General features: G+C 38.9%; 1 protein-coding gene across 4 annotated transcripts; it reads right to left on the reverse strand.

Moving 5' to 3' along the window:
- On the reverse strand, nucleotides 1–27,875 carry msrb3 (methionine sulfoxide reductase B3). 4 transcript variants are annotated; one of them, XM_059325892.1, is made up of 7 exons: nucleotides 27,601–27,871; nucleotides 20,204–20,322; nucleotides 12,815–12,923; nucleotides 10,825–10,902; nucleotides 10,596–10,624; nucleotides 3,995–4,092; nucleotides 1–1,549 (listed from the first exon to the last, which is right to left on the reverse strand). In XM_059325892.1, the coding sequence occupies exons 2-7, from the start codon at nucleotides 20,304–20,306 to the stop codon at nucleotides 1,376–1,378; spliced, it is 591 nt and encodes a 196-aa protein (XP_059181875.1). In that variant the 5' UTR covers nucleotides 20,307–20,322; nucleotides 27,601–27,871; the 3' UTR covers nucleotides 1–1,375. The 4 variants fall into 4 exon arrangements, with proteins under 4 accessions (XP_059181875.1, XP_059181876.1, XP_059181878.1 ...); XM_059325893.1 differs by lacking the exon at nucleotides 27,601–27,871 and adding an exon at nucleotides 21,994–22,821; XM_059325895.1 differs by lacking the exon at nucleotides 27,601–27,871 and adding an exon at nucleotides 17,016–17,165.

The following is a 27,875-nucleotide window of genomic DNA, read 5'->3' on the forward strand; positions in this document are numbered from 1 at the left end:
TCCAGATATTTTTATTCATCCAACAGTTTTAATGCAAGCTGTGAACACAAAATAAATATTTCCTACTGCAAAGAACTAAAGGAACCGAAAGAGGAAGTGACCTAAAGGCCACAGTATGCTCTGTCTCTGCCCATGTCACTGCTGACAGGAGCACTTGCATAGGCAATTTCATCAACCTCTCAGTATCAAATATCACTTCAAAAATATACTCTAATAAAATATATTTAGTTAGAATACACTGCACAGCACTTCATCCGTGTTTAAATGAGCAGGCCAAATGCTACTACCCAGACCTGGGGAATTAAAGGGAATTCAGGGAAGAAGACGTTCCCTTTAAGGCAATCAGCTGATGCAGTGTGTGTTGCAGCTTTGACTGTTTTGGAAGCGTGCACTTTCCCGTGTGATAGATTATACACCCGATACAGGATTTCTCTGGTCTGTGTCAGTGGCCTAAGCACCTTCCTTCCTTTTTTTAGTAATATAATTACTAGGGCCGGGACTTCAACGCGTTAATTAAGATAAATAAATTACACAAAAATTAACGCGCTAAAAAAATTTACGCATTTTAATCGCACTTATTTTTGCACCGCGGAACGTTTCTCACTGGATGAGTTTCAGGCGGACCGATTATACTGGAGCACCAACTAGCGTTCATGAGTTCAGACAACAACAAACCACAGTGAATATGAAGGAAGAAGCTGATGAGAGCGCTTTGGTTGGCCCCGTGGATGATGGGACATTTTGTTACAAAAAAACCAACGGATGGAAGCGTCGATAAGAGCATGGTTGTGTTGCTATGCAACAAGGAATTCACATATCACCGCAGCACATCGAGCCTCAAGTATCACCTCAATGCAAAACATATAGCAGCTAGCAGCTAGTGTGGTAGCTAGCGTGGATTGTGTTTAACTAAAAAAACCAAAGTACTATAGTTACAGAAGGTCTACCTACCTATAGGCTACCTGAATTTCTGAAATGTACTATATTTCTAAATATGCTATTGCTACACTTAATGGAAAAATTGCACTGGTCTGTTGGACTTGAACAAAAATAAACAATGTTTTTGTTGCTTAAGCTTATGTATTCAGTCATTATTCAATGGTATACTAAAAATCCATGTGAAAAAAATTACTTCTTACTGTTCTCAGGTCAAATATTTATATGCGATTAAAATGCGATTAACTTTGATTAATTAATTACAAAGCCTCTAATTAATTAGATTTTTTTTTTTTTTTAAATCGAGTCCCGGCCCTAATATAATTACCTACCCTGTCTGTCATTGTGAATCAGAAACACAGAACCAAAAGCATGTTATGTACGTGACCTCTCCCTTCACAAGCACAGTTGTCAGTCTGCTGTGGGTCATGAGTCTTTCTCAGAGCTCCGTCTTCCCATCGCTCACTGAGCTGCTGGCAGCTCCCCCCTCGGCCCCAGAGGAGGCAGGGGCCGCGTCTTTGGACTGGAAACCCAATGAGGCCGAGTTGATGCAGTAACGTTTCCCTGTGGGTCTTGGTCCATCATCAAACAGGTGTCCCAGGTGGCCTCCACACTGAAACACAAGAAAGATTGGTTTGTAGCTTTTTTAAATTTTAATAACAAGCTTTACATATTCTACATTATCAACATTTGTCCATTTGTGTTAGTTGTTACAAAAATGACTTTTCTTTTTTTCTTGGGTTTCCCCCAGTGCTTTTTAGGTCCTGGCATTAGAATGTGCGAGAGGCACCAAATTTAGGCTTTTAGGGCAAAAATATTCTGAGCATGGCCCCAGGCACCTGGACTTTGTTTGGGTCCCCCCATCATAGTCTCTGAACATACTGCTGGGCAATTTCTTGTAGGTCACTATTTTCTGAGTAATGAAAGGAGTTTGTTTGTTTTAACTGTATTTCAAGATTTGTCAAGATTGTACCTTTTTGTAAGACTCTACATTAAGTATTTCATAACACATAATAGTCATAATTTCGAAATTCTTGTCAACTGTTAACTTTTTTTTTTTTTACAAAAACACAGTGGACTGCCGGTGGGCTTCTCTACCACCAGGCTTAGCAAGTTTTCTGGGGGAAACTCTGCTCAATTAATGTTTTTATGCATTCATTCAAGTGTTTAAAAGTTTTTATAATTGTTTGTGCTGTGAAATATGCATGTGGCATGTTTTGACCTTGTCCCTCAAAGAATCAAATTCCAGAACGGTTAAGAACCGGGATCAATATGCAGAATCGAAACCAGATACCAAATGATTTTCAACCCTGCTGAAGAGCTTTTCATGCTTCTTTAAGCAAGAATGCTGATAACAGAGCAGTTAAAGGGCCTCGCTGCATTCATCTGCAATCAAATACTATGCATTATCCACTAAATATGTGTAATATCATGCATTATCTAATGCAAGATAAAGAAATGCGGCCTAGGTCGCTGTCGCCATTATCAGAAATGAATGCAGGAGTAATGTCCAGAGTTTGTATACTACTAAAGAGCATGTTAGCATGGAAAAAGTAGATGTTACAATTCATTACAGCTGAAGTGGCTAATCTTTTTTTGGCTTTTAGCCAGCTCAGGTTAGGTTGCAGAGGTGCAAACACATATTATAATAAGCATGCACAAAGACGCTCATCCAATTCTGATGTTGATTGAACAGAACTCCGGTTGACTTTCCTTAATTTCAATACAAAATAAAACGATTCACTTAATGCGATCTAAAACATTTGGTTTTCTAAGTGTGTATTCTAGTGCGTGAGTGGGGTCGGAAAACTGTTTACACTGCCCATCGGAAGCCCATTGCACATGTCACCATCCAAATACAAATAAAATAAGTGTCTTTAAATTCCTTCTGAAGTTTTAAACTAGGTTGGCTCCATATTTTGTTCATTTCCTTAATAATAATTTATTTTACAAATAAAAATACTATAAATATATATAATTAACTTAAAACAAGTTTACATATTTTCTAATTATATTGAAGTGTTCAATATGGCTCCAACAACAGCATCACTCACATTGTTGCTGTTCTACAGACTGGTCACTAAGGTTTAGTGCCTGAGCTTCCTCAGTATCAGGAATGTGTGATTGCCTGCTGCAATGCATTACTAGATGACATTAATGGTGCAGTGTTTTGCACAAAGACTAATGTTAGTCTGACCATAATCCTTTGCCTTGCAACTCCTGCCAAATGTGTGCTGTGATAGGTAAGAAAAGTCATCTGATAGGAAGCTGGGGGATTTTATGAAAGATGATCCACATTTGGTGAAAGGTGGGTGGAGATCTTGGGAGGGTAGAGTTGACGCTGCTCAAAGAGTAAACAATAGCTGTAGGGCGTAATACAGTCTTTATAGTTTACCTCAGTTGGTCTCAAATGGGGGTAGGCGTACACCTCGGGGTACGTGAAGGCACTCCAGGGGGTACGTGAGATTTTAAAATATACATTTAAAAAGTAGCATCCATGCAAAAATCCTTTAAAATAATTATTTGATAAATATTTTAGGAAAATATAAGTATAAGTTCATAAAATGATTTTTATATTGAGTAGGCTATTCAATTTCCTGATCCTAAAAACCCAGAGTCTCCCCCATACCAGGATGGTTGGACCCAACCTGTCATATGCCACCTGGCATCACCTGTCAATCACTTGAAAACTCAAAGATGGAGTCGTGGTTGAAGCGTAGCAGTTATAGTTTTAAATGGTTATATGCTCACTGTTTTTACTGCATTAGTTTGAATCACTACATTTTAGTGATGAGAAATATTTGCAATACATTTAGTCACGGATTATTAACATTTAAAATGTTTGAAATAGTTTGGGGGTTTTTTCCAAATGTTTGAATTTTGTATGTGTTTATCAGTTCCAAAGTTTAATAAATCAGACACAGATGGCACAGCGCTCTGTTTATAAGGCTTTTTTTCCCCAACCAAACATGCTTTGTCCTGGTTAAGGGGTACTTGGCTGAAAAAATGTTTCACAGGGGGAACATCACTGAAAAAAGGTTGAGAACCACTGGTTTACCTGGCTGCAGGTAGCCTCCACTCTGTGCATCCCATAGGAGAAATCATCAGACAAAGTGATGGATTCCTCCTTCACCAGGTCATAGAAGGACGGCCAACCTGGAAACATAGCAGTATTATGTTAGGAAGGTCCACAGGTGGAGTGACATGCAGAAGACAGCACTGGTTGTATTTTGTGTTTGATGTTGGCTGATGTGAGCTTTGCAGAAAAGAACAAAGACAGTTGATCCACTGCTTTGGTCCCAACTGAAATATCTCAACAACTACTGGATGGATTGCCATGACATTTGGTACAGACATAACTATTATCAAACCTAACTATTACTTTACCAACACTTTGTTTCACCTGCATCTAGCATTGATATTGTAAGCATGTTAGCATACTTATTTTAGCATTTGGCTCAAAGCACTGCTACGCTTTAGAGCTGCTGTTTATAAAGACATTGTCCAGCTTTGTATGTACACTGTAAAAAAAAAAACTAAAAACTGTTGTTTTCACAGTAAAAAAAACAGCAGCTGTGGTTGCCAGAACTTTACGGTAGAACTTTTTTTAATATTACAGTAAAGATATTGGCACTGTTGATTTCACGTTTAAGATTGCCCTATTATTAATTTTTTAACTGTATAAATAAAAGTTATTTCCATCAAAAGAAATGCTGTTTTGCAGTATAATTGACAAGAAAATACTCGCCCCGAGCACTACTGTTATACTGTGGATTTTTTCTTCTTCCTCTTCCGGACGCAATTTCATCCCGCTACTAGTCCTACAACTTGAAGAGTTGCAGGACAAATTATGCATCAAAACGTGTGGTTTGATCAGGATCGGTGTGCTATTACTTTTCTCTACAGAATACGAATTTTTCGCGACATAGACAAGAATAAGTTGTCCTCCAGGCTGCAAATTCCACTCTACAAAGATAGTCTATACATAGAAACGTAGGAAAATTTGTCTTCTCACTCACAATCCTCTGGTAAAGCTGTCAGAGTTATAGTTTGGGCGTAGGACGCACAGATGCGCCACCAACACGCACCAACAGCCTCAATGGCTCCCATATTAAAAACGCAGGAAGATTTCGGAAAAAGGGAGATATAATATGGAAGAATTATCCTATCTTTATTCAAGAGCGTAGATTTTCAGTTTGAGAGCATAATTTGTCTTTCTCGTGCTCAGATTTGTTCTCCTCATGCTCACATTTTGCGCTCGCACTCAGATTTCTGCTGCTTTCTTTCAAAATGTGTGTGTGCACTTAAAAATCACATGCTTGTGCTCACATTTCTTCTTCTTGGACACAAACATTTTGCTCGCACTCAAATATGTCCTGTGCGCACTCAAATCTAAAGTCTACGCGCTCAGATCTCAACTCTGCGCTCTCAAAACTTTTGTGCTCGCACCCAGAACACGCACGTCCTCTCAGGTTGAGGTGTCTGCTCAGACTGAACGATGTCCCGCCCTGCGCTTAAACTGGTGTGTTTCACCAGCCAATAGGGAGACAGCTAGATTATGGCTCGGTCTTAGGTGCGTTCCCTAACCTTTTTGAGCGCTCCGTCGGGGCGGGTATATGGTCTGTTTGTAAAACTGCTTCTCTCTTAAAATACACCAATTTACCATATTAGCCAGCTATTTAAATCGTCACCTATTTAAAACGCAGCATATTTATGTAGAATTAATCTTAAGTAGTCCTAAAAAGAGTTATGGTAGTTTAGATTATATATATATATATATTTTTTTTTTCTATGATAGGTATTATGGTTTTGCCAAAAATGCTTTCTGTTCGAGGCCAGAAATTCCACCTGTCAATGTTCCGGGACATTAGCAGGTGTCAGTCAATTCTGTTGATTGCTTTGATCTGATTGCCTTTGACCTTTGATGTGATTACAGTTACAGATACACACACACACATGCGCGTAAGCACGCACACTCCTCACACATGCATACACGTGCTTCAAACACACGCACGCACGCGCACGCACACACACACAAACAGTAACTTTATGTGATTTTAATTTTTTAATTAAAGCGATAAGAGCATCTTTGGGCATGCAGAAGTTTTCACGCCACACATTTTCATCAGCTTCTCCTTCCACAAAGTTATCCACCATCCACTAGATCTCCCAGGTCTCGTTCACAGCCGTCTGGCTTGCCTCCGACGAATTGCTGCATCCAAAATGTGATAGAGGTAATTCCAGATCCTTCTCTGTTCACTAATACTATCTGTACATATCCTGTACATTTGGTGGAAAGACTCCTGTAAGTTTATTAGAGCTGCCAGAGCAGCTTGAAGGTCCGACACATGGAAATAATCCCACGTTTGTTTATTTTCCTGTACTGGAGCATGTATGTGACGTAAACACATACGTGACGTGAGCAGATCTGGGCAGAGTTTTGCGTCTTGGCAGTGTAGACGGACACGCTACGGCGGAGCGTATTTAACTTTTCCACTTTGGAGGGTGGTTTCAGATTTTTGCGTCTTTAAGCCCCCAAAACGCCGTCACCGTCTAAACGAAAGGCACTTCTTATAAAATATTTTGTCGTTTTCACCCGCGAGCGTCCTTGTGTAAACGGGGCCTAAAGGGCATAGTTTGAAATCTCTGAAGAATCTCATCATAGTGTACACACACTGGCAGTAGCCCCCGTGGCCCTTTCAAAATTTCCCCAGAGGAAATTTTCTAGTTACAATATATATTTTCATTAGGGATATGGTGTTTAGTACATTTAACAGTGAGAAAAAGAATTTTTTTTTTTACAAAAATGCAAAAATTACAGTGATGGCTTGTATAAATATTACATTAAATACATATAACATACAAACATATTAAATACATATTTGTTATATCTTATTTCTCTGGGGTTCTTTTTAATGATATTATGGATTGTAGATGGTGAAATCCGTGAATTCCTTGGAATTGCGTTGAGAAACATTGGGCCTCATTCACCAATATCTTCTTAAGAATCTTCTTAGATTCTTTCTTAAGTCCTTCTTAAGAAGATTTCTAAGAAGACCCTACGTCAGATTCATCAGCGTGTTCTTAAGCCGCTGAATTGTTCGCAGCAGTGTTCTTAAATTGATGAATGCCATCTCCTCGTAAATTGAGCGCGCGTGCCAGGTGAGTCTAATTTACATAGGATTAGCATAGGTAACCGCCCATTAATGCCCATAAAAAAGGACTGCAGGGCCGTGTGTAGACGCCACACAGAGGAAACAGCAACAGAATGCCTATAGCGAAGCGTAAATCTGTTGGAGCACAGGGAAAAAAAATAATAAAAATAAAAATTAGCAGCCTTAGTGCAGGGTGCAACAACACAAACAATTTATTTTCTGGAATAATACCTTGAAACCACAATATGTAACTGGCCGTAGAGGCCAAACTGGTCAGAGAGTTGGACTGTGATTACTTAATCAAGGACTTTTCCTCGAAGAAGTCCAGTAAAAAGCCGGTGGTTAAGTTTCTAGGACTGTAGCCGGTATCTGAGTACTCAGCATCTGAGTGCCTTGTTCAACCCCCCGGTCGGACTGTCGGTCTGAACACATTAGCGCGATTTAGTGCATTTTTTTAATTACCATTACAACATGACTCCTCCATGGCATGTGCCTGTATTTGTGTGTGTAAGTGCGTCTGTGTGCGCCGGCCAGCGCGAGGGAGAGAGAGTATTAATGGGACACTCTGGATGAGCTGATTGATAGTTGTTTTTTTTCAAAATAGGTGGTTACCTATATTTTAATTAATACTGCAAGGACTGGCTATTTGAGCGTTCTGTCTCTCCCATCATATATGTATCGTCCTGTACATGGCAGGTGCCAAACAAAACAGACCTAAACTGACAGTAATGTTGTGTGGTTGTGTGTTGGCCGGTTGTTATGTGCGCAATGGGAAGAGCGCCAATGCGCGCGCACTTTGCGTGTGTAGGCAGGGGCCCGTGGCGAGTTTGTGTCCAGAGGTTGTGGACTGAGGGGTTGCAACCTTGGCTTGATTTAATTTATTTTTTTTATCACAGATGAAGTCCCGCAGAGCAAACTTGCAACCGAACCAGAACGGACAGAGCCCTCCTGCAGCAGCAATATATATGCCATTGTTTTGTAGGTCGTGGAGAAATGCCACCTATAAATAGGGTGGTATCACTAATGGACGGCATGATTTCCAATTTACTTGATTCATGTTAAAGCTTTGACACATTTAATTTAATTAAAATGAGAAATTAATAAATAAATACATAAATATGACGGAAATGTCACTGTAATGTATTTTATTGAACTTAACAAAAGAAGACAACACAACCATGCCAACATGTCAGCACTGAAATGTGCTTAAGAGTACTCCTGAGTGTTCGTAGGATTTGTTCTTACCAAAGAAAAATCCTGGATAAGAACAAAATTCATGAACGCCACAATCTTCGTAAAATCTTCGTAAGTAGGACTTAAGAACAAATTTGTTCTTAAGAACGGTTCGTGAATGAGGCCCATTGTTCTTAAACTGTTGGACTATTTGTCCACACAGATTTTCACAATCTGTCTCCACAATCTGTCTCCATCTTTTCTTGTCAACAGTTGAGCCTTTCGAACATGTCCCTTTCATACCCAATCATGACACTAACCACTATCAAGTTATTAATGGACTTGTGGAATCTTTTTTGCCCCTGTCCCAACTTTTGTGAAAAGTGTTGCCGGCATCAAATAAAGAATAAGCATACATTAAAAAAAACATGTGCTTGGGGCGTTCCCACTGGTAGAGCGCGTACCATTAAGGCCGTGTCCTTGCTGCAGCGGACCCGGGTTTGAATCCGACCTGGGGTCCCTTTGCTGCATGTCTTCCCCTCTGTCTCCCCCTTTCTATCTGTCACTATTCAATAAAAAAGCAGTAAAATGCCCAAACTATAACTCTGACAGCTTTACCAGAGCATTGTGAGTGAGAAGACAAATTTTCCTACATTTCTATGAATAAATTATTTCTGTAGAGTGGAATTTGCGGCCTGGAGCGCAGTTTTAAAATTTATTTTTTGACAATTTTTTCTCTCCCTCTACACTCTGGCGATGATGTCACACATTGTGACACGAACATTCCATGCAATACACACCCATTATAATTTTAGAATTAGCATTTATCCAAAAATGATCATGGTCATTGAACAGGGATTGATAAAAAACTATATGACCTATCGAAATGTGGATGAATACACCAATACACAAGACTTGTGTCTACTGTTTAAAGTTTAAATGGAGTCTCTAGGTGAAATTATGCCGGAGAAGTAGACGTTTAAAAATCTCCAATTATTGTTCTTTTTCGCTCATTTTTTTCCGGCCGTCCCATTCATTTCAATGCCAAATTTTGGGCAGTTTTTCTCGACGAAATTGCGTCCGGAAGAGGAAGAAGAAAAAATCCACAGTCTAACAGTGGTCCCTACAGCTATTGCTGTATGGGACCAGTGCTCGGTGCGATTGCCCCGAGGCCCTAATCAGTTAAACTGATGGAGAGACCAGAACATGAAAAAAAAGTTTTGCTGTATGTACTTAAAGATAAAGCCAATAATTTGAGGTCAATGATTAGCAAGTATCAGCATACGTATATACCAGGGGTTGGCAACCTGTACTAACTAAAGAGCCATTGTTGGCCAAAAGAAGAGAAAAATATCATAATGGAGCCGCATACCTTATTTTGAGCCTTACTATGAAGATGAAACAGCCTACTAAGTCTGAATGAACCTACCCATTATACTAATAAGGTCATAATGTACAGAACATACATAAGCTGAATAGCTAAATATCTATCAAGTACCATTTGAGAATGCACTATTTAAATTAGTGAGTAGGGAATGGACTGTATGAATGTAATAATGAATGTAATACTTGTGAATTTAATAACTTATCTGAATAATTTCTGATGATTTTTAATGACATCTACAATGTTTCATTGTTCTTACATTATCATTAAGTGATTTTTTATTTTTTTTGGACTAGCTTGTCCCGTTTTGGTGACAGCTAATGGGGATCCGTTTAACAATTAACAATAAACAATAATGAGCATTTATTAGTATGATTTTGTCAGAATGCAGCCAGGACCCAAGTGCAAATGAGAGGCTGGACACTAAAATATCTCAGGAGATTTGGAATTGAAGGAAAACTCAAACTAGACTTAATGTTAGCAAAATTGAGAGGTTAAGATGCCTTAGACTTTATTACTCTATGGTCACATTTTAGTTGACTAAAATGTAAAAATAACATCAAATGTAATGCCATATATAAGCAACACATTTTTATAATTCAGGGATACAAATTGCTTTGGGCCTACACCAACAATCAATGAAAATTAAAATGTAAAGAGAATAGAAAATAAATTTAATTTGATATAATTTATGATTCATTAAATATAAAACATTTTCTCGCAGCCACAGGGAGCCACTGCAAACGGCCTGAAGAGCCACATGTGGCCCCAGAGCCACAAGTTGCCTACCCCTCATATATATACACAGTAAGTTCAAACAAGAATTTCAGGCTTCAGAGATACAACCTGCATTGGCAAAAAACAGACCCAGCTTGTAAAAATATTAGAGCAGAGAAAAGAGCTGCAGGTGAGAAACTGGCCAACATGGGCAACACGGTTCAACTTACCCGATCCGGAGTCAAATTTAGTGTTGGAGCTTTAAAAGGAAACAGAAGTGTCGGTTAGAAAAAGCTTATTTCATTATTGTTAATAAAATTATGCCAATATCATATTTTTTTTTTCTTATATTGTAGCATAGAGTATTATGGCTCTAAACATCTGACGAAAAAATTCAGTTTTCATGAAGCCAGACACACACATGTTGTTGTTGACTGATAGAAATAGTGCAGCTCTTACTTGAACAGCAGGGCACCACAGACAACACAAGTGTAGGTCCCGTCTTCTTTATGATGTGTGAAATCTCCAGTGAAGGCACTGTGGAACATGGCTGCATTAGTACAATTCAATGGCTCAGCTGCTCTGTTGGAATGGTCCTTCTTTAATTAGTAATGGGAGCAACCTCATGCTTTCTTTGATAAGTGCTACGTGTGAGTCTTAAGTTCACAGCGCTGTCAGCAGCCAAGCAGAGAGACGCTCAGTGGTGCGCCATCAATTTATAAAGGAATTTATACCAGAATTCACATTTTTTATTTGCTCTGTGTGAAAATCTGTTATTGTTCTATCACAGATAATGAGCAAAGGCATTAGAGTGTGAGTTTTACAGGTCACAGAGGACTCATGTTAGCTGCAATAAGAGGTGAGTGTGGCTAAGTCCCGCCCCCAAACATGATGAGCCAATCACAGTGCGCATAGCTAACCCAATACACTCGGACATTCTCTGCTTCCACGTCCATTGAAATGCATTGGAGTTAGTCAGTTTTCATTCGTTTTTTCTTGACATTTTAAGTTTAAAATGGTCAAATGGTGTGCATGTTAGCCTAACCCTTTCTAACGTTAGGCTAATGTTAGCTTCTAGCTGCGTTGTACATCATGTCAATTTGTTTGCTGGGAGTTCATTGGCCTGTTATGTGCTCGTTTTTGTACTTTGATTGTTAGTAGGGCTGCAATAGGGATCCATATTCATATCCCGATATATATTTAGGCTGAATATCGATATACGATATCCCGATATTTTTATAGCAAAGTGAGAGCAAATGTTCAGTCAAAGTCAAATATAACATGTCACAAGTAGTTTTATTGAAACCGTTTATTTAAGTGAACATAAATACTGTATAACAGGAAAACCTTATTTTTTAATCAAAGCTCACTAAAGTGCAAATTTGAATAAAAAAACATCTTAAAAAAAATACCCTATGAAAGAAAATAGGCCAATCTTTTTCCGAAATAAATATATTTATATGAGAAAAGAATAACGAACATTACAAACAAACTAAATATGAGAAACCCTAGTAAGGGCAGCATTTATATATAAAGAAAGAAAGAAAATAAACTATATCGATACATGGGATATGGTCTAATTCCATATCACATTTAAAAATATATCAATATATTTTTTATATTGTTGTATCGCCCAGCCCTAATTGTAAGCTGTTGTCCAAAGGGCTCTAGTTATACTAACGCTAACTTTTGGAGCTTAGCTTCATTAACTTATCTGTAAATAACAGAGATAACAAATGCTAGCAGTGTTTTGCTGAATGATTCATGTAAATACTGTAGCACCAAACTAACAGAGAGCTAGTCTGGGTAAAGATGGTAAAAAGGCTTGTCCTGGAAACATATGCAACTTAGACCAGGACATATTTAATTTTATCATGAACCAATATTTCCATATTAAATCGGTTTATCACATTTACACTGTGATGGTACATTTTTGCCTGGAGCTGAAGCTTTTCATCGACTTTCTCAACAATAAAATTATTAATATAACCCTCCAATGCATAGTTCAGGCCCTTTTGGTGACTTCTAGATGATATATAATCTTTCTGTCTCCAGAATTGATCAATTGCCTCCAGTGAAATGTCTCCTACTGTGACTCCTACCTGTCAACGAATATTGACTGTTTGTCCGAGTGAGTGGAGGGGGCGGGGCTTAGCCATAGGTCAAATCACAATTGTAGGTGAAGTGTATTAAAGAAAATACATCAATAACAATATGGAGCATTCATAAAAAACAAACATATCTATGAATAGAAGAAGAACGAATGTTCCTAAAGACGTGTGTGTGTGCATACAAGAACATTAAATGGAACCCTCTTGAGAATATTGACTGAAACTGGAGAACATTGAATGGAGCTCAAGAATATTAAATGGAGCTCAAGAAGATGGAATGGAGCTTGAGGACATTAAATGGAGCCTACTGTCATGAAGTGTATAGAAGCGTGACCTACCTCTCAGTTCCTCTCTCCTGGGTCACATGGTACTGCTGTGGTGTGAGCCGTTTCTTCAGCTCGTCCTGAGAGAAGCTCACTGGCCATGTCTTCTTTGTCCTACGTGCTCCTGAGATGAGAAGACAAAAAATATTAACTATGCATACCTTCTGATGGCACCAGGATAAAAGCGTCTTCATATGGTGCTCACACAAAATAGAAATAAAAGCAGGTGAGCCAAAAGAGCTAGCAGCTATTTTTGTCTGAGAATGTTGGACATATATATGACTACATCTTTTTTCACTATGTTTGACATGAACACTGAAGATGTTGTCATATCATAACTAAAATGCTCATAAAAAGCTGTGTCTATGAATTAACTAGGGCTGCAACTAACGATTATTTTCATTATCGATTAATTTGTCCATTATTTAACCTATTAATCAATTAGTTGTTTGGCCAATAAAATGTATAAAAATATCAATCAGTATTTCCCAAACCACAAGATGACAAATGTCTTGTTTTGTCCACAAACCAAAGAAATATTCAGTTTATTGTCATAAAGGAACAAAGAAACCAGAAATATTCACATTGAAGAAGCTGAACTCAGAGAATTTGGACTTATTGTCTTTCAAAAACTGCTCAATTTATCAATTATCAAAACAGTTGACGATTAATTCAATAATCGATTATTGTTCGATTAATCCAATAATTGTTGCAGCTCTACAATTAACTGTAGGAGAGATGTGAACTGTTTATTAAAGATGGTGTTTCCCCAGGCCTTTTTGTGTGTTTGTCACTGCCAGCTGTTCAGGATAAAGTGAATAGTTGTCTTTTTTATCATGACATGATAATTAGATCTTGAGGTAATTCTACTGCTCCAAAATCAATGTCTGCTCTGATACTTTTCTCCTCAGATATGACACAATCATAACTGCTTCATTATGCAGACACTAATCCTTCCAGGATAACTGACGCTTATTGTGTAAGGATAAACATCTTGTTTTTGTTAAACACACACACACAAACACACATACACACATATAGAACCTGTGAGCAAAAAACGTTTTGAACATTAAGTGTGAAGTTAAATAAAACCACAACAATCAGTGCATGCAAGCTGCAAGGAAGCAAAGCGTGAATCATTTCATTATTCTGTTAGCAGTTGAAAGTTCTGCTATGTGACAGCAGTATGTGAGTAGAGCTACAAACTTAAACAGATGCTGAACTCAAAGGAGAAATGAACCATTTTAAAAGATATCCTGTGGATTTTCCTTTACCATATATAGTACAAGTGTTTGACTCATAGACCAACACATTAAGAGTGTGGGCCCTGATATACAAGAGCTCACACTGATGTAATCAAAGCATTTTAAAAAGCCTTTGTGAATTTCTATGGTTGTTAGGCCTGAAGGATTATAAATATGAGCTTTTACATTGAAAATTCCACTGTGTACCTGTCAGCAGTGATTATAAACAATGGCAATGTCATTTTTGTGCCCAGATTTAAAGCTTGGTGTGGTTTGAAAACTGAAATGGTGGTGGACCTGTTCCAACAGCCAGTTATCTGGAATGCTCTGCTTTCTGTATTACTCCAATTTCTATAGAACTGAGTCATTTATTGGACTCAAGAAGCCTAAAAATAGGACTGCAAATGAATGCTAATGTTGCTCTATTGCAAATTTAGGGATGCATTTTCATTTTATTCCCATTCATGTTTGTACAGTTGTCATATTTCTCACTGCATGTCAATGGACTCCTGAAAAAAAATATTATAAGTTGGCAAAACAATAACATGTCATTCGTCATTTGTAATGTGCTAAAACATGCAAAACCACTGATAGAGTGCAGTCTGTCAAGAACCCTCATCTTTGCCATAATTATAGGCTTATAAGTGTAGAACATTTAAAATGTCCAAATACAAACTTTTTAACAAATATATTAAATTAAATACAAATAAATGTGTTATATACATTTGCTCTATATGCATGCAGTTGGTCTTTCATTCTGAAATGGATTTTTGATGTCAAATTAATATGAAATCATAACCCAGAACACAAAGTGAAAAGGTGTGTCACACTTCAGTGTTGTCCAGCAGAGGGCAGCATACACCTATAGTTACATACAAAATGCAAAGTACTGTCACATTTCATGATGTGATGGAAAGCTTTTTCTTCCTTCTTGAAAGCACTTTCCATGGCAAGTGAAAAACTCTTCAATTACATCTTACAAAAACTCCATCTTTTTTCTTTATATTTACATTTCAAAGTTGAAAGGGCTTTTATTTTGAAAAAACGCTTTGTCCTGGGTTTCCTGTTCAGGTAACTCACAGGCTTTTACTCTATTGAACTAGTCGTTGCTTCGCAATATGATACCATTGTCCCAGTTAACAAAAAGTACAGCTATTATTTAAAAAATAGACATGAGGGCATACATTTAGCTGAGTTGACGGCATAACCATACTTCTGTTGTCTTTTTACTTCGGTCAGCTGCGTTAACACTTCAAACATAACCTGCCGAACAAAACACGCAAGCATCAGAAAATGTTTGCCGATGATAACTTCCAGGTTGGCCTGCAAAAGTCAGTAGTTTGGTTTCCTCTTTATGAAGCCTCTTGAACCATTTTCTTTGTTTTCCGAGCCCACTAAATAGAGCTCTTGGTTTAGAGAAAAAGGGTCACGCAATAGTAACGGAGTGTGCCTTCAGCCTGGTGTTGAAGACAGACAGCGCCATCTAGTTGAAACTTGGTTCATGAGACTTCACTGACAGATCACTAGCACTGGTAAGCTCCGCCCACTGCCACACCCCTAAGCTGTGATTGGACAGTTGATTCATTTTCATGAGGTGAAGGGGAGATGATTTTTTTTTTGCTTTGGACACTCTGGGTGGGGAGAGAGGTACTGCCTCAAGCGAAGGAGTTAAAGTATCTCGGGGTCTTATTCACGAGTGAGGGTAGAACGGAGCGTGAGATGGACAAGTGGTTTGGTGCGGCATCAGCAGTGATGCGGGCGTTGTACTGGACCGTCGTGGTGAAGAAGGAGCTGAGCCGGAAGGCAAAGCTCTCCATTTACCGGTCCATCTATGTTCCAACCCTCACCTATGGTCATGAGCTCTGGGTAGTGACCAAAAGAACGAGATTGCGGATACAAACGGCCGAAATGAGTTTCCTCCGTAGGGTGGCTGGGCTCAGCCTTAGAGATAGGGTGAGGAGCTCAGACATCTGGAGGGAGCTCGGAGTAGAGCCGCTGCTCCTTCTCATCAAAAGGAGCCAGTTGAGGTTGTTTGGGCATCTGGTAAGGATCCTCCCAGGCGCCTCCCGTTAGAGGTGTTCCGGGCACGTCCAACTGGTAGGAGGCCCCGGAGAAGACCCAGAACATGGAGGAGGGATATGGTAAATGGTAAATGGGGTGCACTTATATTGCGCTTTTATCCAAAGCAAAAAAAACATTTGGTGGCCAAGGCTACCAGGGCACATTGGTGCCACATTGGGAATTCATTCACACACCGATGAACGCAGCATCGGGAGCAATTTGGGGTTCAGTATCTTGCTCAAGGATACTTCGACATGTAGCGATGGTCGGGGATCGAACCACCAACCTTCCGGTTACTGGACGAAAGCTCTACCAACTAAGCCACAGGCGGATTATATCTCTCTCCTCGCCCGGGAACGCCTCGGGGTCCCCCAGGAGGAGCTGGACGTTGTGGCTGGGGAGAGAGACGTCTAGAATGCCCTGCTTAGCCTGCTGCCCCTGCAACCCGGCCCCGGATAGGCTGACATGGATAAATGGATGGATGGATGGATGGATGGATGGATGCTTTGGAGACACATTGTTCATGGCAAAATGAAACCAATGACAGTACACTGTATAAGGTTGTTGTTTTTTGTAATTTGTATTGATGCTGCCCTCTGCTGGACAACACTATAACTGCAGTACCTGGATGGTTTTGAAACTCACTGCTTCAACAGGAAATACAAATCACTTGTTAGTTCAAAAGAACTGAGGTCCAATAACCAGCCCTGTTCAGATTGGGTCCTATTTGGGAACTGTTAAGCATCTCTCACTGCAAACATTCCCTAAGAGGACCAATCAAAGCTCACAGCTCAGCTCACATCATTCTGAACACAAAGACTGGGACAGTAAAGACATGCTGACACACCAGCCAGGTGTTAAGGCTTTAGAGAGGCAGAGCACAGCAGGCACACAGCACCCAGTCAGTGGACCTGAGGGAAGACTGCAGGACCTCAGAGCTACAGGCTGGCTCTTGGTTATTAGATGCAGCAGATTGAAGCCCGACATGGCTGCTGGAGAGAGGTACTCCACCCACCAGTAGAACCAAACACCTCTCAGCAGGGCTACAACCAAGGACTAGGCTGGATGAAGGGGAGCAGACAGAGGGAGAAACAACATACGTCAAGATACTGAAAAGACAAGATGTGGAGTGAAAGAGCTGGATCATGATCGCTTTGGAATTCCCACTGTTAATGCAGAGTTTGAAGGACACTGGTTAACAGACATGAGGAACATAGACACACACCTAGAAAAACAAAAAGCATTAATACCTTTCTGCATGGATGAATAATTGCTTCATTACAGTCCACATATAGTGTTGTGTATGATGGCTTTCAGCTGGTGATGGCTAAACATTTAAGTCATTTAAATAAAATAAGTTGGGGTTTTTTAATGCCAACATGTACACTCACATGTACACACTTATTGGATTCCTCACTGGTTCATACATTTAAATCATCTGTCCATATTGTGCTTTGCGCTGAGTTTTAACCAACAATACATCAAGTTGTGCAAATAATATCTGACAATGCAAAGTCATTGTAGCTTAAACATCTGAGGTCCATACATATTGTAGCGATTGTAATGTTATTATGTAATTAACAACAATTATGTAATTGTAATGTTACACATTATTGGAATCACATAGGAGTGGACTGAATAGTATCTGGAATAGTCTTTTGTCTGCCCCTACCAAGGAGCAGCTTCTAAGACAAAAAGAGGAGTCAACCCCCATAGACCCCTATGTTAAAAATACCCAACTTTTCAGCAGAAATAAACATGTTTACAGCCTGGTTCAAAAACAGTTTTGGTCTCTATAGATAAGTTCCCCTTCGTAACAACTGTGAGGAGGCTACATATTTATATAACCCACCCGTTTAATTTATATTAAGGTTAAAATTAGGGCTGCAACTAGCGATTCTTTTCATTATCGACTGATCTGTCGATTATTTAAACGATTAATCGATTAGTTGTTTGGTCAATAAAATGCATACAAATATCAATCAGTGTTTCCCAAACCACAAGATGACGTCCTCAAATCTCTTGTTTTGTCCACAAACCAAAGAGATATTCAGTTTATTGTCATAAAGGAACAAAGAAACCAGAAATATTCACATTGAAGAAGCTGAAATCAGAGAATTTGGACTTATTGTCTTCTGCTCAAACCAATTATTGGATTATCAAAATAGTTGACGATTAATTTAATAATCGATTTGTGTTCGATTAATCGAATAATTGTTGCAGCTCTATTTAAAAAGATACATAATTAAGGATGTGGCTGCTTTGAGCAGCAGGTGGCTCATCGCTGCATTAAGCCGGCCTCAGCTCACCCCCACTGTACCACGTTGTCCTTTTTGGATTAGCCAGGAGTTAGGAAGAGTCAGGCACACACTTTGAGCTCCATCTTGGCTCTTTAGAAACCTATGGGTGATGTCACAGAGGCTACGTCCGTATTTATTACAGTCTACGTTCACTACCGGTTGACCAACGATGTAGCTAGCTGGCCTGTTATCTGGGAGGTAGCGGACTGATGTCTTAATTGTTATCGTTTGCAATTATGAAACAGTTTAACACAGGTAAGGACATGCAACATATCCACATAGTAGACCAAGGGTCGGCAACCCTTTCAAACAAAAGAGCCATTGTTGGCCAAAAAATTAGGAAAAATGTCGGAATGGAGCCAAAAACTTATTTGAGCCTTAACATTAAGATAAAACAGCCTTAATTGAAGTCTACATTAACCTACCAACATTACTAATAGGTCATAATGAGCAGTCATTAATATGATTTTGTCAGAATGCAGCGAGGACCCAAGTTCAAATAGGAAGCTGGACACCGAAGAAATATCTCAGGAAATTTGGAATCAAAAGCTAGCCTAGCTAAGGAAACTCAAAACTAGACTTGTATTTGGCAGAATTTAGAGTTTAAGGTACTGGTAAATATAATGCCATTTATAAGCAACACAGTTTTACAATTGAAGAATACAAATTGATATGGGCCTACACCAATGAAACATTGAAATTAAAATGATAATAAATAACCATTTTTATTTTGGGTAATTTTTTTTTATCAAAGCCACAAGGAGCCACGGCAGATGGCCTGAAGAGCCACAGGTTGCCTACCATACAATTATGACTTTAAAATTCAGTGTAACATATAACATACACGACATTACCAAACGCATGTGGACGACCCCACATTGCACGTGTCATCATTAAAGTCCCTCCACTCAAATGTATGTTTGCTCATAGTTCCTTCAATTATAGACTGATGGACTATAACTCAGCATTCAATACAATCATTCCAAACTAGGAAACTTAATTTTTATGCCAATTTGTCCCGCACCAAGGATTTGCGCACGTACAATGGAAGTAACACATTAGGGTTGTCAAAAGTATCGATACTCAAAAAAGTATCGATACTAAAACGTATCAGAATACGATACTCCTTTTCAAAAGTATCGATGAAAAGTGTTATTTTCTCTCTTGAAGTCCCAGAATGAAGCAGAGAAGTCAAGCTTTCCTAATATTGTGCACAGCATCCAAAATATTGTTCTAATTGTTATTGTATTTATTTATTTATTGCACTTCCTCAGACCTGAAGCTTGTTATCATGGTTGCAGTTTCTTTTTGCACATCTGTTTTTTATTATAAATATTTAATCTGTGGTTCTGTTCATTTTTACATGTTGCATTTTTCTTGTTAATAAAAATATTTCAGTTAAATTTTGAGGTCTTTGTTTTTATCCTTGTGGTATCGAAAATGGTATCGAGTATGGAATATTTTCCTGAGTATCGGTATCGAGTTGAAAATTTTAGTATCGTGACAACCCTATAACACATGCATGCAAACTGCATATTTGGCCTTATGAAGTATATTTAAGGCGTTATTGTCCAGAAATTCTAATTTCTCACTGCAAATTGACCACTGCAGACGACAAGACTGCAACTCAACTAAAAAACGTCAATGTATGAGATAAGCATGTGTGGAATCTGCAGCACTGTCCCAGCAGAGTCACGATGGGAGAGTGAGTGGAACAGAGAGTGAAAGAGAGAGAGAAAGAGAGAAACCCAACAGTCACACCAGCACATGTTGACACCACAGCTAACAGGTTACTCTACCTAGAAGAGCAGCAGGCAGTGCAGGGTGGCAGACTGAGCTCCTGCCTTGCCTGCAGGCATGATGCAGGGCCACGAAAAGCCCACGTCTGAGGAGGACAGCCATGAGACACACAGTCACACTGAAGAGAGAGACAGAACAGAGAGAGAGAGAGAGAGAGAGAGAGAGAGAGAGAGAACGAATAATGAATAATAGAATTATAATAATTTATTGTAATATTGCTTTCCTTACTGTTATATATTTTTTTCTGACGCTTGCTTTGGCAATATGTACAGTGTTACATCATGCCAATAAAGCCAATTGAATTGAATTGAATTGAATAAAGAGAGAGAAGGAAAGAGAAATATTTACTGACTGTTCATTCGGCTGTGATTTATAAGTAGGGTTGCAATGATGTGTTCACAGTATGCCAACCATCTCAGGAAATATTAGTTTCATTGTATCACGCTAGGGCTGGGCGATATAGACCAAAAGTCATATCCTGATATATTTAGGCTGGATATCGATATACGATATATATCCTGATATTTTTTATTGCAAAGTGAGAGCAAATGTTCAGTCAAAGTCAAAGCACAATATGACATGTCACAAGTAGTTTTATTGTTACCATTTATATAAGTGAATATAAATTCTGTATAACAGGAGTACCTTTTTTTTTTTTATTTTTTTTTTTTATTTTTTTTTTTTTTTAAATCAAAGCTCCATAAAGTGCATATTTAAATAAAAAAATATCTTGAATAAAGAAAGCCTATGAAATAAAATAGGCCAATCTTTTTCTGAAATATATATATTTATATGAGAAAAAGAATTACGAACATTACAAAAGAACTAAATATGAAAAACCATAGTAAGGGCAACATTTTTATATAAAAGAGAGAAAAAACACTGAACTATATCGATACATGCGATAAGATCTAATTCCATATCACATTTAAAAATATATCGATATATTTTTTATATCGATATATCGCCCAGCCCTATATCACGCTATACAAAATTACACTTTTGATTTTAAAGGAATGAAAATAGCAGGTTTTTTCGGTTGAATAAATATTTTATTGTGATTGAAACTTTAAAACGTTTTACATGGAAGTATGTATAAAATGTGTAAAATAAATGGTAAAATGGACCTGCACTTATAAAGTCGCTTTGCAACCACTCAAAGCACTTTACACTACAGACTGCGCTCATTCACCACCATGTATACCGCTGCAACTGCAACAACCCAATATACAAGTTGACTATTTCTGTAAAGCACATAATGAATGACTCAGGCCCTTTGATCATCTGAAGGTTGGACTATTTAATCTCTGAATCAGTTGTGGCAGTCTGAGAAAATATTCACTTGAATAATTCACTTCAAGTATTCACTTGAAAAATCCCATGGTTTGCAGAGGTACTTTGAAATAAACAGCTGTTTAAAGATGGCCTTATATAGCAGTGTTTTAAGCAGCCTGTGACTAATAGTAACCTTGAAGAAAACAGTATTCTACCAAAAGATGTATCAGCTGTAGATAGCACTTATTCGGACACACCAAGCCAACCTCAAACAACTAAGGGCAGCAAAGCCTGACAGATAAGATATGTGTATTGCCTTAAAATCAGCAAATGAACCACATAGAGTACAGCTAACAGACAGATGACTGCTGAGGTCATTTGCAAAGCTCTTTATATAATTTCTCCACCCTACTCCGCTGTCTTGCTTCAGTTAAAAATATAACTTAACACACAGTTATGATTTGCTATATAATATAACAACAAATTCTAGCAAGTTACATTAAGTCCAACTTACTAGTAGACAAAGAACAGCACCACCACCCCTGTGCAGCTCAGTCCATGGAGAAAAGAAGCTCAGCAGTATTTTCAGGCTTTTCTCTGTCCACTCTGTGGATTGCTCTCTCTGTATTGGCCTCTGTGCACTGCTATGCTTCTCTGCTGCAGAATGAGGTCAGCCAAACAATTCCACACCAAACAATACAAATATTCTAGTGCCGACAGGCTGGCAACACATCTAAAGCTGGGAGGAGCCACAGCTCTTTGTATTTTATCACTGAACTACAATTACAACAAACACTTTAAAGGGATAGTTCAGATTTGTCTGAAGTGGGGTGTATGAGGTACTTACCCACATTCAGGCCCCGTTTACATGAGGACGCTTGTAGGTAAAAACAAAGAAATATTTTATGGGAAGTGCCTTACGTTTAGACGGTGACGGCGTTTTTGGGGTTAAAAACGCAAAAATCTGAAACCACCCTCCAGAGTGGAAAACTTTAATACGCTCCACTGCCAAGCTCGAAACTCTGCTCAGATCTGCTCACGTCGCGTACACGTCACATACATGTGCCAGTACAGGGAAATAGAGATCTAGTGGATGGTGGGAGAACTTTGTGGAAGGAGTAGCTGATGAAAATGCGTGGCGTGAAAACTTCCACATGCCCAAAGATGCTCTTATCTCTTTAAGTGATGCCGCCTGGCATGCATACCCAATCCAATTCACACACTTTAGCGTCACCGTATGCAGCAGAGTTCCTCCTGAAAACGCTCGTCTAAACGCGGAATAAAAAGTGAAGACGTGACGCCACTTTTGCCTCTTCTGTTCAGACCGTCATCATGTAAACGTAGCCTCAGTGTGTTACCTGCAGTACATGTTGGTCTACACGTTCCCAGTTTGGAGAACCAAACGCTCCGGGAAGGAAACAGACTGTAGACAGAGACTGTAACAAAATTTATTTCAACCAGCTAAACAAAGGCCCACCCTAAGAATGTTACACCCGTTAATGTGTGTGTTATATTGGCACACACTTTTTCTCAAACTTAGAATTTCCGTGTTCCTACGGATAAGTGCACTAATATACTTTGTATACTGCCACAGATCAGCTGTTTGTCAGAATCTAGTTGCTAGTTTTTGTACAAGATAACAAATACAAGAGAATAAAATGTGTGATTATAACAGTGAAGATGAAATGCCAGTTAATATGGAGACAGAATGATATATTTATGAAATGAAAAATAGAAGAATAACTTTTGTGGATGGATGGAGACTGAACAAACTGAAAGAGAGAGAGTTTGATTCAGACGACCTATGTGTAAGAGCATGGAAGTTCTACAGTTGAGAAAAAGTAGTGCCAAATGAAACGGCTGTGGATAGCAACAAAACTCGTTGGACATATTGTTAACCTAATGTACACAAAAACAGGTGTAACATTTTTAGGGTGGGCCTTTGTTAAGGTGGTTAAAATATGTTTTATTACAGGTGTGCTGTCTGTTTCCTGCCTGGAGCGTCTGGTTCTCCAAACTGGGAATGTGCAGACCATCATGTATTGCAGGTAATACACTGTTTGTGGGTAAGTACTTCATACAACCCCACTTTAAAAAATCCGAACTATCCCTTTAACATTAGGAGTTCACCTCATGCGAGATGCTGTATAGAAAACAGAAAGTCTGTGAAAAGGTTGTCCCTCTGCAGGGACAGAAATGATTACACCCTCTTAGAGGTGATGAATCATCCAGGGAAAATTGAGCAAAGCTCCACCCACTGACAGCAGAAAAGGAATGGTTTTACTGGTACTAAGAAATTATAAATAAATAATATATTGATGCAGTTTGTAATATGTAATGCACCATGTTGTTGTAATAAGAGCACCTTTGATTCCATTAAAACTACAGTTGGTAACTTGCCAAAAAAAGACTGAATGAATGAGACCTCGCGTGAATGAGAATGTTGGCTTGACTGTTTAGAAAATTGCAGTCAGGTCACAAACTCATTTTACAGCTAAACAGTCACTAAAATAGGTTTCTGAAAACCTCTGAAGGGAGAAATAAGCAACGCATTAACAGAACCTTGAGTTATGTCTCATCAGCACTGCCTTCTTTTTACAGCTTGACTGCAGTTCACCAACAGTCATTGGCATTATTGATAGCTTAGAGACAACTAAGTGGTTTTTCATTTATGCACAGGGGATTCTTGCAAATGCAAGTCACTAGGAAGCAGATCAACAGCATTACAATCTGTCATGTATACTGTCAGGATATAGTGACAGTTTCAACATAAAACAAAAACGTTTTTATGTAATGGTTACCAACTGTAGCTTCAAGTGTCCCAGTAAGCCATGAAAGCGAACCAGCTTGTTTTAAAGTTGTCAATTTCTTTTTCTTAGCCTGGGCATACCCATGCTGCCTTGCGCGCTCAATTTCCTTTCGAACTGCAAGGCGGCATGGTGTCCATGGACGATTCTTAGCCCTGCTTTTGGTATCCAATCACAGAACGGGGAGGGACGGCAAGACGATGATGTGTACTATTGGACAGACGGAAGTTTCTGGGGATTTCCACCGGGCAATGCAGCGCAGCGAGCCAGCCGTATACACACGAGATAACGAGAACACGCGATAATCCTGAACGTACGGGAGACCGAGAGATCCCGTGATAAACTGTGTGTATAAAATCAACAACAACAGCAAACAGCTTACTTTGCTTCTCTGACGTGGAAGATCTGTTAATCTGACCATCTATCCTTATAAAAAGAATGTGTTATGTCATAAATAATTGATGCTGTTCTACTTCAACAATCAGTCTCCATGTCTCCGACCCTCTGAGACCCTTTGATTGATTGATTGCTGACCTGGTGCCTCGGTCAAGACGTAATGTTGATGTGAAGTATTTCCTCAACCTGAACCTAAGCTGAAACACGAACAAAATGTCTGTTTCTGGATAAAATTATTAGATGAAAGCACATGATATGATTATTTTAGCACTATGTCTACCAGAAAGTTGACTGCTAGCAAGCTAATGTTAGCTATATGTTAGCAAGCTATGGCACTTAATTAGGGGTGTGCCATATCGTATCGTTCCCGATAATATCGGTATTTTTTTTTTTTATTGTTAAAAAAAATGCATATCATGATATTGGCAACGTTCCTACTTCTTGATGTAGTGGTGTTACGTTGAGTGTCTGTCACCAGTCAGTCAAACCCGACCCCCACCTCTCCCAGACATGCCCGCGCATTCACACACTTACACAACTGAATACACCGAGCTGCCGCTTCAAACAAGTGAAGGATGATAGAGAAACGTGCCAACCTATCTGTATCAGTCCCGCACCCACATCATCTCTCCGTGTGCGTCTGTGTGTGCACAAATTCAATACTATGAACTAGTATGGGCATTATGCCATTCGTTAGCTGCGAGCTAACATTAGCTAACAATTGAAGTTGTTTTAATCACAAAAACCTACTTACTCCCTGTCGCTAAACACATGCAGCTTTCAAAATAAGAGCACAGTGTGTTAAGATAATCCATCACAGAATTTACAAGAAGACTGTCAAAATAAGATGCCTTAAATAAAACATACAAGAACCTTTTTTTCTCCTTTACAAAATTTCATTAAAATATGCCCCTGTCAAGAGTCAAGAGTAAATCTTTTGTATTTGGCAACAGTTGACATTTGCACTTCAAACTACATTTTAGATTTTTATTCATTTATACAGACTAAAAAAAAACATATTTTCTATATCTTTTTAAGTATTTCCTAATATGGTCAAGAATATCATTATCGCAAAAATAGCCTGCAATATCGTGATATTCTTTTAGGGCCATATTGCCCACCCCTACACTTAATACTGCAAAGCTTTCTGAATTATTCACATTCTACTACAACACGAGTCACATAGTGACTTTATCTTAACTTACAGAATTATACGTAGCCTAAAAATGACTCGAGATATGACTTAGTGACAATGCTCTGAATACGCAAGTTAATGTTAAACATAGTGAATTTCAGGATCTCACAGTTTTCCCCATTGTAACTGCTGATGTCTCACGTCTGTATAGATAGATAGATAGATAGATAGATAGATAGATAGATAGATAGATAGATAGATAGATAGATAGATAGATAGATAGATAGATAGATAGATAGATAGATAGATAGATAGATTTTATTCATCCCAAGCTGGGAAATTACAGCCTGTATCCACTTTTGTCCTCTTGAAAGTTCAGTTCTTTGGTATATAATAAGGGCGCCACAGGAATGAGTTCTTATATCAAGATGTTAGCATTTTAGCCATTTCAATGTTTTTTTTTGTTAGATGCCTGAAATAAGGTCTGTGGTTAACACCGGCTTAAGAGATGTTTGCGTTTTGTTGTATGACATGAAACATGTTAGTAAATACCCCCACCTGTGAATTTTTATGTTTTTAGGTGTCCTTAAAAAGGTGGTTGCTAACAAGTAACTAAATGAGGTTGATGGTTGTTGACAGTAAACATCATCATGCCGGACACGGATAGCAACTCTCTCACTGATATAGCCTCTAGTCATGTTTTTCAGTGCTCTTGCAAACTCTTGCAGATTGTAGATCATAACAATTTATTAGGCTACTGTTTTCCTAGCTTGTCAAAACCAGTGGCTAGCCTGTCAGAGACCATCTGAAGCATAACACTATCATTGTTCATGTGACCGTGGTGTAGTTCACTATAGCATAACGTTAGCTTTTTACTTTTGTCAGCTGCATTAACGCTTCAAACTTAGTTTGATTGAGTCAATCTAACAGACTCCATCCAGCATATACAGTCTATGGTTTGACTCCACCCACATCAACGTTTGGCTCCACCCACCTCAACGTGCGTTAAGCTCCGCCCCGAATTGCACACTGCAGCCAGGAGTACTTGTCAGTCCCTGGGCCAGTAAGGCCCTGCCACTAGATGTCAGTAAGGTATCGCAGTTAGGAGTGCTTTATCTTCCCCCATCAGGCTTTCAAGTGTTCATGTAATATGTTTGAAAGCGTTATATGAAGACAGGGCTAAATATGGTCAATTTTAAAAATGTTCTTTCATTTTTTCTTTCAAAAACCAGACATGTCTGTAATGTACAAGTGATCAAGTGAATAAAGTGAGTAGAACTCGTATGTGAACTCGAACTATCATATGTTACGCTATGTTAACACCATAAAAGACCATGGGCTTGATGTCCAGCATGCAGCTGGTTGATAAGTTGACCTGAATCCCCAGTGCGCCATTCTGACACACAGCTGAGGAGCTGTGGACATGTATCTGTTTAGTGGTTCTGCTCTGGTCCACTCAGCTGATGTACACAGTAAAATGTCAGTAATAGTGACGTTAGTTACTTTGTATCACATTGTGTTATGTAGCGTTGTATCGGTTGTATCTCACTGCTACCTGTCTGAGCCTTAAAATAACAGTAAAAGAAACGCTACATCTAATTCTCTCATTTTCTCACATTCCGAGTTGGTTTAATTTAGTGTTAAGCTGCTATTTATTCCTCCACAACAGAAACTTCCTACCCTTCGCCTTATGTCACGGTGTATGCTAACTCAGACCACCATTCCCTTCATAACCCTAAGTTAACATTAGTCCACTAAATACATAAAACGAGTCATAACTGACCTGAGAGGAGCGGCAGCAGAAAGAAGACGCAGACAGTGAAGCGGTGTGTCGCCAGAGTTTTTTTCCCGGTGTCTGGTGATAACATGGAGCTAGGACAGAGGAAGCTAGGAGGCTAACTGTGGCTACCGTCCCGTTCACAACCAGCTGAGGCAGTGAGGGAGAATAACAGAGCTGCACATCTCCAATTATGGCCAGCAGGAGCGGCCTCGTCACAGCATGATGTAACCCGACTACTACCAAACACACAACTACCACTCCTAGAACATGGGTCTCAA

The sequence above is a fragment of the Centropristis striata genome, chromosome 22 (assembly GCF_030273125.1).
Source record: "Centropristis striata isolate RG_2023a ecotype Rhode Island chromosome 22, C.striata_1.0, whole genome shotgun sequence".
Taxonomy (NCBI): Eukaryota; Metazoa; Chordata; class Actinopteri; order Perciformes; family Serranidae; genus Centropristis; species Centropristis striata.